Here is a 13,482-nt window from a genome sequence, read left to right on the forward strand (position 1 = left end):
AAAAACGCGAACAACAACTTGTACCGCGTGTTAGTGATTCCTTCCTGAACGTTCTCTTCTTGCACAGTAGATTAGTGGCCCAATTATAAATCATCATGGTGGGCAGAAATCTAAAACACTGAGTAAAGCTTATAAAGAGCTTTTTATAGCCACTAAGGTGGGAAACTGTAGAGTTGAAAGTTTCTCCTACCATAATGTGTTGATGCATTTGCATAAATTATCCAAGGTTCTCCTTTTATGGAATTTAGTTTTAAAATACACAATCTGCAAGATTATATTTTACAAGAATACAAGATTCGATTAAAATTTATTGTCAAAACTGCTTTTTAATAAATCTAGTGCAATTTTATAATTTTCATGTGTAATTTGTAAATTTTTACAAATTTTATTTTTTTATAATAGCTATAATGCTTTGTCCTTCAAAGAGCTATGTAAATAATTGACTCTCAAATTACTAATGGTTACAATTACATACTAAATCGCTAAATAAGCTATAATAATGTTGCCAGTCATGAAAGTTGTGTTTACTTAGTTGCTGTTACATTAATTTCTATAACATTCAAAACCGCAAAAATTTTCAACCTGTACACGATCTGAACAAATATATTTGATCTCACCAATTCTTGTTATAATTTGTAGGCTGTATTTCATTGAATAATTAGCAACCAACTCTTATAATTAACCATAAATTGATATCGTTCCTATATCCAGTCCGGAGGACCAGATCAGTCCTTGTTATATTAGTAACTTGTACAATATTTATGTGAGTATTATAATTAATGTATTCATATTTAGTTTCACATTTTAAGTTACATCTTTTACTGTATGATTTACACTAACAATACTAATTAATACAATACTAATTTTGTTAGACAAAAATAAAATTATTAAGACAAAATATACAACATATTTAAGATAATATATCTTCTTAACTGAAGAGTTTCTATCCTGAAACTGTTCAGGATATGAACAGTTTCAGGATATGAAACTGAACAGTACTTTAACCCACCAGGTTGGTCTAATGGTGACTCACTAAGATAAAAAATAAAAGTAAACCTATGCTTTTAAAAATCTGCAACCCTAACTGCCCGCACTACTTTATACATAAGGATTATGGTGGGAAATCATGTAGTGTCACGGTGTTCATCTCAATCTGAAGATCTGTTACACCACTATTAGAATATTCTATAACAGACGCTTGCTATAGTTGCAGAAGGATGTTAACCTGATGAAAATAATGGCCAACCCAGGGCACCAACCCTAAGTTTCTTCTAGCTGTAGAGGTGTTTTTATCAACATCAGCTGAAAACAAAATTTAGAATCAAAGTTGGTTGGTTACTTGACATCTAAATCACAAATACTATTGACTGTGTGTGACCTCTATCTAATATGTATATTTAGCCCATGACTTTCTTGAGAACATCAAAACATTAGATTTCTTGATAAATGGCATATCATTATCAAATTGGTCTGCAAAAGAACTAAGTCAGTGTAGAGGGGAAATAGTATTATAGGCACAGTACTTCAGTACTAAGTGAAAATATCTGAGTACCACTCCGGACATGTTATTAACTGCATGGAAGTGGGATTGGATTTTGTACAGGGCATTATTTATGAATTTTTATTTGCTTTTTTTATTAATTTACAGATTTCAGCAACATAATTATTTTAATTTATAATAGTCTACTATTAACACTAGAAAGAATCTTTACTATTATAAAAAATACTATCGTAGGACAACAAAGGAAAGATAGAGAAACCTAACATCTTAAAAACTAGCTTGAAAATGTAAAAACATTTTAGGAATCACAAAAAAAAGTCTTTGAACAAATGAATGATGATCATTACAGGCAAAATTAAACTCACCAAAATATATACAATTTGTTTCAAGAGAATGAGTCACTAAATGAAATCAGACTTGAACTGTATCTCTCCAAAATAATATCATTTGAGGCCTTAACTGAAAAGAATAATATTTATGATGAAATTACTAACCTTAAAAATAGAGTAGTTATGGTGAAAGTAATCCATTGATTGAGGTTATTATTACTATTATTTATAGATTTACATAGAAAAACACGACAATTAAAAAGTTGGAAAACCAAAATATTGGTGATGGTTTTTGACTGGAATCAAAGTTTTTAAGAGGCACAAAGAAATAATAGCAATGTTATTTAATAATAAAAAACAAAGGACTTATTTCACATTTTTGGGGAAAAAACACGTGTATGCTTGGTCTAGAAAAGGGAAAATGGGGGAAAAAGTAGAAAAAAAGCAATATTAGTCAATTGATGGATTGGATCTCAACTCCTATTTATGAAATATAAATAAAACTTCTTTAAATTAAGAAAATCATTTTAGTTTTATTTCGATTCAGTTATATTTAAATAAGATAAAAGGTGTTATTTTATTCCTTCAGGTAACATGTACAAAAATTTAATATAATATGTCATTAATATAAAGATACGCTCTTCTAATGCTACTCTACAGATAGTTATACTACATCATTACAAGTACATAAATATTACACAGGCACATACAACAAACACTAAATGTGCAATGGCACCATGGTTATTCGGACCATTCACCAGATCTCTTATGTCACGAACAATTAAAGAAATCCTAAAATAAAATGATAAATGATTGTCATTATAAATATTAATGAAACTATGAGCATTACGATTATCATTCTTACTTATACATTGTCACTGATTTCTGATCACTATTTCATATATTATATTGATAAAAAAATGTAAAATAAATATACTTTTAATTTTACACATTAAAATTAGCATCTGTACACTATTAAAGATTGTTGATCAATAAATTGTTCTAAAACAATTATTTAAATAAATCAATTACCATCAATCATTATTATTGTTTACCATCAATCAAGCTAATATAAAATCATTCTTGTTTCTAAGTGTCATATAGTTGACAGCAAATGATTTGTAGCATTAAGAAATTGTTTATGTTACTGCAACTGGACATCTTCAGTAATTAATTCTATTATATCTAGTCCAAGTAGTTTAAATTGATTGAATAAAAATTACAGTTCGTTTATTGTTGAGGTTTGTTTATCCTGCTTATGTTATTGATGAGTATTTCAAAATCTATTATTCTAAATTTCTTAAAAGGTATTATTAATTTTACACTGCTTAATACGATGGACAAATATTCTTTAAACTTAAATCTTTATATTGGTATTATTAACAACTGCCTTGTTTTAACTTCATTTTCATCTAATTTGCTATCGTTTTAAAACGATAACATTGGTTTTAGAACTGCTTTATTAACAATGCTTTTCCTGAAAAATCATTAAACTAAAAATTCAAGCTGTGTTTGAATAACGCATTGATGTGAACATCTTTACAATTTCATATTCATTTGAGAGACTTTCAATAAAACTCATCTTTATTGAATAACCTGGCAAAATCTTGTAGTATGCATTAAGTATATTTGTTGTTAGATCATTGATCTATATAATGAATGAATAATTCAGTTTTTAAACAAATGTAACCAGTGTAATTTTTATTGACACAGAGGCAGCATTTTCTTCCTTGTGTCCTGTAGTCCTGCAGGCCATAGTACGTGACTACTTGTCGGATCGCACGGCTCTTTTTTAAGGATGCTAACCTAGTTGTGGAATAGCCACAGGGGAAGCCCGTAGGGCTCCGTTCTCTGTCCCTTTCTGTGGAACCTGGTATTCGATGGATTTTTGGGACTGACATTCCCGGAAGGGGTCATGGCCGGCTTTTGCTGATGGTTGTCCCCAGTTAGTTCGTGGTAATTCACAACCGCAACCAGAAGACAGAGCGCAGGCGGCTTTGTCAACCATAGAGGGCTGGATGGACATTCAAAATTTAAGGATTTTTGTGCCAAAGACGTAAGTTTATGCTTCTCAAGGGGACAGACAAATTATCATACAGTCTTAACCCCCATATATTAAGTATTAAGGATAGTGTAATCACTCAAGTTCGAGTTCATCAGTACCTAGGTGTTTTGTTTGATGAGAAGTTACTGTTTAGCAACCACATTAGGCAAGTAGTGGCCAGAAACAGTCTCTGTGATGCAAAAGCCTAGGAGGATTGCTCAAAAGGATTACAGACTGTAGGGCCGTCATTTGAACATGGTGTACAGAAGTGTCTTCAAAAGTATGACTTCTTACAGAGCATCCGTTTGGGCGCATAGATTGGAAAGAAATCTGTCCAGCGCAGAGCCTTAATTGTATGCACTGGTGTTGTTAAAACAACCTCCTATGAGGCTACTATGTATTGGAAAAGGCTCTCTCCCAATCGATTTAGTGGTGAAAGTTCGGGCGGTCATGTGGAAATTGTGAAGAGGCAAGGAGGCCGAGGTATTTGGGATGCGGTTTCAAGTCAGGCCTGTACCAGAAAGAAACTGATCTCAGTGCACCTGTTCTAAATTTTGAACAGTTGCTCATCTCCCACCTGTGGAGAAGGCTTAACAGCCTCGCAATGGAAGCATGGCAGCAAGAATGGTACGCTACGGTAAGAAGGGAAGATCCTTGTATAAATTTATACTGGATCTGGGGGATGGTATGCCTTGCCTTCATTTTCAAGGGTAACAGGAGCCCAGGTGCTCTCCAGCCATGTAAATTTAAACCAATATTTGTTTTGGTTCCACCTGGCAGCTGATTAGCTGTGCATCTGCGGAGAGGTCCAATCGAACGAAGACATGATGTTACGATTGCCCAGCTCTTGGGAGGGCCAGGACTCTGGCCACCCTGGAACTTAGGTCAAGGGGAAAATTGGCCCCTTACAAGCAGCGAGTCAATGTGGCAAGAGCCGCATTGTCGGACAATGTGGGTGTTCCTTGATGTGGTTGCTTTGTTCAACAGACATCAGTAGTTTATCTGAGGCAAAAGACTCCTACGGCCTACTGTAGCTGTTTGTGGCAGACATTTGGTCTTATGCTTTACGGGGACTAAATGGGTTGTGGCAGGAGAAATGCCAAGCAAACCAAACAACCAGTGTATAAATGATAGCTTTCACTCAATAATGATCTAAGTGAAATGATCTCTCCCATTTCTAGCCTTAATGATAAATTAATTAATTGACATTTGTTAATTCATTGTAACTGTTTTCCTTTGGCCATACTGAATCTCCAAAGAATGTTTTCTTTATCGTCCTTCATAATTGAAAATGAAATGGATTCAAACAAAATTGTAAATTCAATAAAAACCATAAAAATTTATGATTTTGGTAAATCATAAAAATTTAATAATAGATTTTTGTTTTGTGTTTTCAAAAGCAAAATCTCATTTATTTTTATGTTAATGTTAAATCTAATTTATTTAAAATTGTTAATGACATTTAAAATCTCCATAATAGTTTTTCTTTAAACTAATGGGATTTATATATATAAATCAATGAATAACATTAAAATTTTTGGGTATCTTCTCAAATTGATTTTTTCTATCTTCATTAAAATATGTTTGTATCTTGTTTTTAATTCTGAATAGGTGTAGGCTTACGGTACAGAATATTTGAAGGATGTGAACTTGTCTGAAGAAAATTGTTTGCAAATAATATTCTGAATTCCTGGTTTGATTTTAATGCGAGCTCTTTCAGTTTGTTTAAGTCATTAATTACTGTGCTTACAACATTTGCTCCTGAAGAAATATTTGTTTTTACAATGTCTGAAATAATTGCAAAGGCATGAATTACTACTGTAGAAAGTTTAGTTAATTTATCCCTTTGATGGTATCACTGGTCATGTATTGTTATAAACTAGATGATTAATATTTCTACAGTACCTGAAAAACACTTTTGTAAATTGAAATAATGAAGTTTTACAGTATCATTTATTAAATTATTTCACAAGTAAAGTTAATGAAGTACTCTTTGTATAGAAATTGCTTTTTGATAGCATTAATAAAGATAAATATGAATAAATTAAAATGATATAATTGTTGCAAACCCAATTCCAATAATGAATAATGTATGAATCTCAAATTAAAGTATTGAATTGTATAACCTTCAATATGTGCAGTCAGATGACCAAAAAATATGTATAATCAATGAATAATAAACAGTGCTGGTTCAGACACTAAATAAATATACACAATGTTCACTTGTATTATGTAGGAATCCTTTAATGTTGTAATCTTCTAAATGAAAGATATAAAGATTTTGTGTCTCAGACTATATGTAATATGCTTAATTTATGTACTACATTGTTGAATATATGGGTAATTTTCTGATATTAATATTAATAAAATGTCAGCTGGTCACTTAGGCCTACTGGATAGTAACAAGTTATCTACTTTAATGAATAAGAAGGCAGTTAATTTCTTTAATTATAAAATATTGAGGAGGAAATGATACATGAGTCTAAACAAATGTGATGAAGTTGTAACTTCAAAAGGAGGCACTTATGAACAATGTCATGAACAGTGGAACGAGGAATTTGCAATTAGAAACTAGCCTGCCTAATTGAAATTCCAGGACTGGCAGTGTTAACTCTTACCAGTGTTAAATCCACTTTCTCATCACTAACTGAAACTTCTGGGGATTTCCAATTTCTCTTTAAATTGTATCCCACTGACAAACAGACTAGGATGATCAATATTTCATTCAGTTCATGTACTCCATTGAACACAACTGACTAAAACTGCATTAACCAAAGCATACACATTGAAACTTTTGTTGTGGGGGTTCACATTTTGACTTACTACAATTGCATTGTGAGTGGGTTGCCTGGGCATGCGTATTCCATTGGCCTTGAGAATACAAGAACAAATTTTGGAGATATTTCCTGCCGATTGAGCTTAAACCAGTCTGTTTTTTAAGAGATTACTACGACTGGTTTCCTAAATATGTTTAATACTTTTGGATACCTTTAGCGCAGACACTCTACAGATTTTACATGTATGTATAGTATATTTGAGTATTGTTTTATTTAACACTATAATAAGTTAGAAATTACACATGATAAAATATTAAACTTTTATTAAAATGTTTACATTTTTTAGAAAGATCTTCTATTTTTTCATTAAGTAAAATTGTACTTTGTATATTTATCTGTAAAGAGTCGTTTGCCGGTTATTCGTAATCATTGGCCACACTCCCATCATTGCTGAATTTGACTCTTAAGAGTGACTGTAGTATAGAGCTGCAGTGTTACACGATATTTACAATGAAAATGATACATATTTACAAATTAAAAGCGAATAATGAAAAGTGTATGTGTAATATACAATTATGATTATAAAATGTATTTAAGCCAAAATATGATTGTTATTATAATTTTATATTTATAATAATTAATTTATTTTAATATGTAAAATGTTCTCTTCACAAAATTAACAAATAATTCAATATTTTGTTTTTAAAATATTTGACATTTTTTATTAAAATATTGAAAACAATAAAAAAAAAAAATATATATATATATATATTTGACATTTGTTTATTTTTACAACTGCAAATGTAATATGAATATATACATAGTTTCACATCAACTTTTTCATAAGTTAATAAAGAGAATTCCAGTTTCAAGCCACTGAATTAAAAATCTGTGAATATTTCCTTTACTGTCTTAAAGTACTGAAATTTTCATTAGTAAAAGAGATATATTAAGCAATGCATAAGCACTACAATCATCTAAATTAGGTTATATTATTACTTTGATCTGCATTATATTATTGCTCATTAATAATAATTATTTAATGTGTCGTTCTGGATCTAATTTTCTTACAATAGCACTTTCTTTTTCTATTTAGCCTCCAGAACCACCGTGAAGTATTACTTCAGAGGATGATATGTATGAATGTAAAAGAAGGGTAGTCTTGTAGTCTCAGATCGACCATTCCTGAAACGTGTGGTTAATTGAAACCCAACCACCAGAAGACTGATATCCATGATCTAATATTCAAATTACAATAGCACTTGCTATACTCAAAACTAACTTTTAAATAGCTTTTGGGTTATGCATTGAATCAAATATATTACAATTGATAACACTGTTATATTCTACATGTATATATATCCAATGAACACTCTATATTGACAATATTAATTATCTTTATTGAAAATGTCTGTACTTTGTCTCTGCATTACATTTTGACTGACATATTTTTTCATCCCATTATTGATAAGTACATCGTAGTATCTCTTATTAGCAAATTATCAATTAGATGTGGATGTGTTGTTCTTAAAAGACAAATATGTTGAGATACCTCTTCTTGAGTTAACTTACAAAGATCTACTTTAATGTTTTGTAATTACATCTATCAACTGCTTGTGATTTTACACTGAAATTCTCTGATATGATTTCTTTTAAACTTCTTTAAATAATCTGCTATTGGCTACATTGAGAGCAGAGTGTTATTGTGGGATTTTCCACTCAACATTTCTTCAACTGAAGTTTTCAATGGAGAAACTGAAATGAATTCATTTGTTATGAAATCATGAGATTATCTTCTCCTTAATATTTTCACTCCAAATATAATGAACAGTGGTTTTGAAATTTGTTGTTATAGTTGAGACTAAATTTCTCATGTAAAAAATATTTTTAAACCTCTGCATGAAGAGGTATCTATATTAAAATTGCTAACAATTATTACACGAATAGTATTTAGAATTACATTAAATAATTCATCAAATATAATCTCAATGATTTTATCACATTTGATCGTTAACTAAATTTTATTAATTCAAATTTCAACATACAGTATTTTGTAATGGCAAGTCTTTTAAAATTCAGTTTTGATATAAAAGGGTAGAGTTTATATTGTTTTTAACAATAATTTCTACCCCAACATTTGAATTTTTGTTTATAATTGAGGTAACATTAATAATAGGTTTTAATTTACCAATCATTGGTATAGCATTAAACTTGACAATTTTAGTGTTTCTACTAACATCAATGCATCTGATTTTAACATGTTTTGACTATAACACAAATGTTCATGATTCTGATTATATGTCATAGTAAAATATACGATAATTATTAACCATAACATTTGATAATGGCTCAATATCTAATGTAAGTTTTGCTTCACTTTATAAATGTTTTATTTCATCAAATATTTTGTCATCATTTTTCTGTTGATTTAAGTTTTTTGATAACAGAGAAATCACCATCCAAATGTAAGCCATTTATTGTAAACACTTGAGAACAGGAAGTGTATAATAGGCCACAAGGTTTTCTTAACTTAAAATTTGATTGAATGTTGATGCCTGAGTTTTATGAATAGTCATTGCTTCAGAAAATGGGAGTGAATTTTTTTTTTGTCATTGAGAATTTTGTTACTTGAAAATTCTATTTAAAGCATAGTATGGATTTGAATAATGTTCCATGTTTCATCAACAGACGACTGATGTATAAAAGTTCAATCTGGCATTATTTTCAAAACTATGCCAAATTCACTGTACTTTATTTGTGCTAGGATTCATGTCGATTATCTATGTTACAACAGCTCCAAAATAACCCATCAGTCACATCAATGTTGCATGTTATGTACTTAAGTTCAATTCAACTAAGTCTTTTAAATTATATCTGAATGAATTACACATTATTGCTACGTTGTTTAATTTTTCTGTATAGTTTTTAGATTGTGTTTGTTTTCTACTTTGTTTTTAGCAATAAATTGCCTTACCATACCATGTCCACTATTTATAGCTTTATAGTTACAATCTTCAATCTAGTATAAAATAGATAAACAGCATCTTTTGTGCACTGTCTTCAACATTAAATCATGATTTCCATATTTTTTTCTACATCTGTATCACAATTTACTTTGATCTTAATGTGATTTAGTAGTTAGCAAGCAGACATTAATTGATAAAATATCAATAGGTAACTAAGTTTCTATATTACACTGTTTAGACTTTTGTTAATAATGTCAGATTCTAATGAAGGAATAACTTTAGTACTGATTGATATTAAAGAAAAGGCTAATAACCTGTTACCAAAAATATATATTGTTTTACATATTTTTTGAAAAATTAAAAAAAAAATTCCTTAACAATGTATTCTAGCAATGATGATATATCAAAATGATTAAATTATATACAAAGTCTGCAGACAGAGTTATTATCCAGATAGTACATGCTGATATCAACTGGCGATTGAAAAAAAATTCAGGCATTGCTATGTTCTGAAATTGTCTTGTGTAAAGGTGATAGAAAATAATGACAAGCCGCACTTTTTAAGAGAGGAGGTTGACAAACTATGTAATTTTATGAAAGTAGCTTCCAGAAAATGGACCATCGAACAAAAGACAGACCATCGGTTCTTAGGGTGGACTGAACCCAAGAAAGCTAAGTACCTGGTAAAACTGGAATTAATCTGATCCACACGAGTGATATAGAAGGAAAGAAGAAATTAGAAAAGAACTATTTCAATACAAAAAAAAAAAAAAGTTAAAACAATTAATAAAATTCATTTGGTCATAGACCACTTTACTCATAGATTTCTATTCTTTAAACTTGGGTACTTCTTGCTGAAAAAATTGCTCCAAATCTCATCAGTTTATATCAAATACTAAAGGTCATAGAGGAAAAATATTAACCAATATTCTCCTCCTTTAAATTTTGTTTTTAGGATATATGTAATACTTGGAAACGAACTCACTGAAAATGATATTTTTGTAGCACTGTAACCAGAAGAGTCCGTGATCTTTCTTCATGACTCTCGTCACTTTCTTGAAATATTCACGCTATTCATAGTAGATATTATCTAGGTGGATGACTTTGCTCAGTGCCCATCCACTTCCCCATTTTGGGGTCAATTCTGATAGAGTATTGTCAATTTTTTCTACAGACTCCGACCATCAGTACGGTCGTTAATGCCATGAACAACAATTTCATTTATAACAATTTTGGTTTTCCTATGTAGATTGAGGTTGCAGACTTTGACCTCTTTCACCTCTTCCATCTGTACTGTATTCTTCATCTCCACGTTGACAGTTATGTACTTATGAAAGCGAAAAATTATTACTTTATAAGTTTGAAATTTATTTACTGTGAAAGAGAAGAATACATCTATCCAATAATATGTACAAACAAATAAAGGCGTGTCTAGCACGTTCCAGTATCATAACTACAATGCTTAAAAAATACTCTAGAAAGTCAACTGAAAGATTAAATTACTATTATTTAATAGATTTATGCACCCATTATTTAATGTTACCGTCAAAGTGTGTAGCCTCCCCTTTCAATTGGTTTAGCGTGGTTTACTTATAGTGCAGGAGGACCGCTAACACATCAATAAAGCTCTCCAAATCCCATCAGTAAGTAATCATATTATTTATTAATGTTTCAAACAACTCTAAGGAATGACATTAAAATATTAAAATCCAGTGTTTAAAAAGACATCTGAGCGATTTCAGTCGCTTTGTGGTTCCTGGACTCTATCTAAATTTTAATCATCCCTCGATAACATTGTCAACAGTCATGCTAAAGACTGTGTTGATAAGGATATAGTATTTAACTGAATGACTGCACTGTACAAGGAAAAAACAATCAACAACCATGCCATTTCTACTTAACCCACTTCCTCTTACTTTGAACACAATATTAAAATATATGAAACAGATTAGAACTTCTAATGGATAGCGACATAAACTTATTCATGAAAAAAGTTGCAGGAGCCGCAATGATTTCCAATAGATATGTCAAAGCAAATAACCTCCAGATTTCTGACAATAAAATAGCACCCATCCCAGTAAATGGATTCAATATTATGATTGTAATACAACTTGTATGGACAAACATATTAGAATTTATCCTCAAAGTAGTGTTCAATGATTGAATGAAGCAGAAATTAATGTCCTCGACATTGCATAGATTGATGATGATGATGAGGTAAAAGGTAATATTTTGGAAGTAAACCTACAGTGCTCTGAACATTTATCTAACCATCCATCACAAAGACTACCCTCTGGTCTCTGAACAGAAATTACCATAGACAAAATGCTATCACCATATGTAAGACTGAAGAAGCAATGTCTAGTAAAGAGACTGTTGACAATACTTCTGACAAAGAACGTTATGTATTACACTATCATAACCTAAAAATATAAACAGACTAAACCAAGATTCAACAGGCTCTTTACACTCCAAAAGTGTTTTAGTGTTTTGTGGTTATATTTTTTGTATACTTATTTTGTGTTTTTAAATAAAATGTAAGAGTCCTTTACACCCTTACATATGTCAACCCTGATGGTGATACTAACCTCTTTTTAAGAATGTGATGAGGGCTAATGACCTTAGCAGTTGATGCCTGTAAAAAAAATTTAATATTATTACAAGACAGAAACGCAGCTTGAGAGCCTTAATCAACTTCTTAGGAGTGAATTTACCAGGCTCTGAGTGCATCTGGCTGGGAGATGAAGATGGATCTCCAATGAAGATGGTGTGCGAGCAAGCTTCATGGGAGATTTGCTGTCTCCATGTTGGATGATGGAGTAGACTTTGCTGCATCCTTTGCATGGCTAAAGGACTCCAGATTGTTTGCTGAAACTGAAAGATTTCCGTTCAAAATTCATGATACAGTAATCAGTATGCTCAATTACCAGAAGCAAACAGTCAAGGATCCTACCATGCTTGTGGATAACTGTGTGGGAGTACAAGTGAGTCCTTGGAACACACGATTAGCGGTGATCAGATCCTAGCCCCAAAAGAGTACATGTCCTGTTACAATAACGTGGCTCGCATCCTCCATCAATGGCTGGCCATGAACCTGGGACTTCTTGATTGTGTCCGTCCCTTACTACAAGTATGTTCCTCTACCTGTGTTGAATGACTGCTGTAGGATTTATTATGATCATATGGTCCTCACGAATAAGCCAGTGGCCCACAATCATCCAGGTATTGTGTTGACTAAAAAAACAGGAAAACACCTGGATCATTGACATGATGATACCAACATCCAGAAGAAACATGCCAAAAAACTGTCAAAGCACAGGTACTTGGTAGATCAGGCCACAGAGGTCTGGACCCAGGAACAGGTTATAATAGCACCCATAATCATCAGTTTAGAGATTTATAATTATCTTTACTAATAACACTGATATGCCTGAACCAAACTGAAGATCATTAATTTTGATCAGTAAGATATTAAATAATTCATAAAATTATATTGATGTACATAAGTGTAGTAATTTGAATATGCGTAGATAGTTTTTTGTTAATAGTATATAATAATAATTACTCTCAACTTTCAGATTTGATGAACTCTAATTTAGTGAAAAAAATTGTAACTGAACTTTTAGAAAAAAAAATTGTAATTCAACTTCAACCTTGGATATTTGGAGATTTATAATTAATATACCTTTACTAATAACATTAATATGCCTGAACCAAATTGAAGATACAAATTTTCACTGGTAAGAAATTAAATATTTTATAAAATTAAATTGACATAAATAAGGAGTATTAATTTGAATATGTGCTGATATATGAATATGTGTTGTTAATATTATTTAAGAGGCTCAGACAGCAGACAGAAACA

The 13,482-nt window shown here is 31.0% G+C and overlaps 1 protein-coding gene across 3 annotated transcripts in view; it reads right to left on the reverse strand.

The window, feature by feature from the left end:
- Nucleotides 1-13,482, reverse strand: part of LOC142330159 (uncharacterized) — a 45,190-nt gene that overhangs the window by 14,523 nt on the left and 17,185 nt on the right. Inside the window, exons 2-3 of one of the 3 annotated variants that reach the window (XM_075375266.1) lie at nucleotides 12,571-12,851; nucleotides 12,332-12,491 (exon numbers count right to left, since the gene is read on the reverse strand). The exons of the other annotated variants lie outside the window; for them this stretch is intronic. Of the exons in view, the coding sequence (XP_075231381.1) occupies nucleotides 12,332-12,491; nucleotides 12,571-12,573 (163 nt within the window). The 5' untranslated portion in view covers nucleotides 12,574-12,851. The remainder of the gene's footprint in view (nucleotides 1-12,331; nucleotides 12,492-12,570; nucleotides 12,852-13,482) is intronic. 3 annotated transcript variants of the gene reach the window in all.

This window comes from Lycorma delicatula, chromosome 9 (genome assembly GCF_047948215.1).
Source record: "Lycorma delicatula isolate Av1 chromosome 9, ASM4794821v1, whole genome shotgun sequence".
Classification (NCBI taxonomy): Eukaryota; Metazoa; Arthropoda; class Insecta; order Hemiptera; family Fulgoridae; genus Lycorma; species Lycorma delicatula.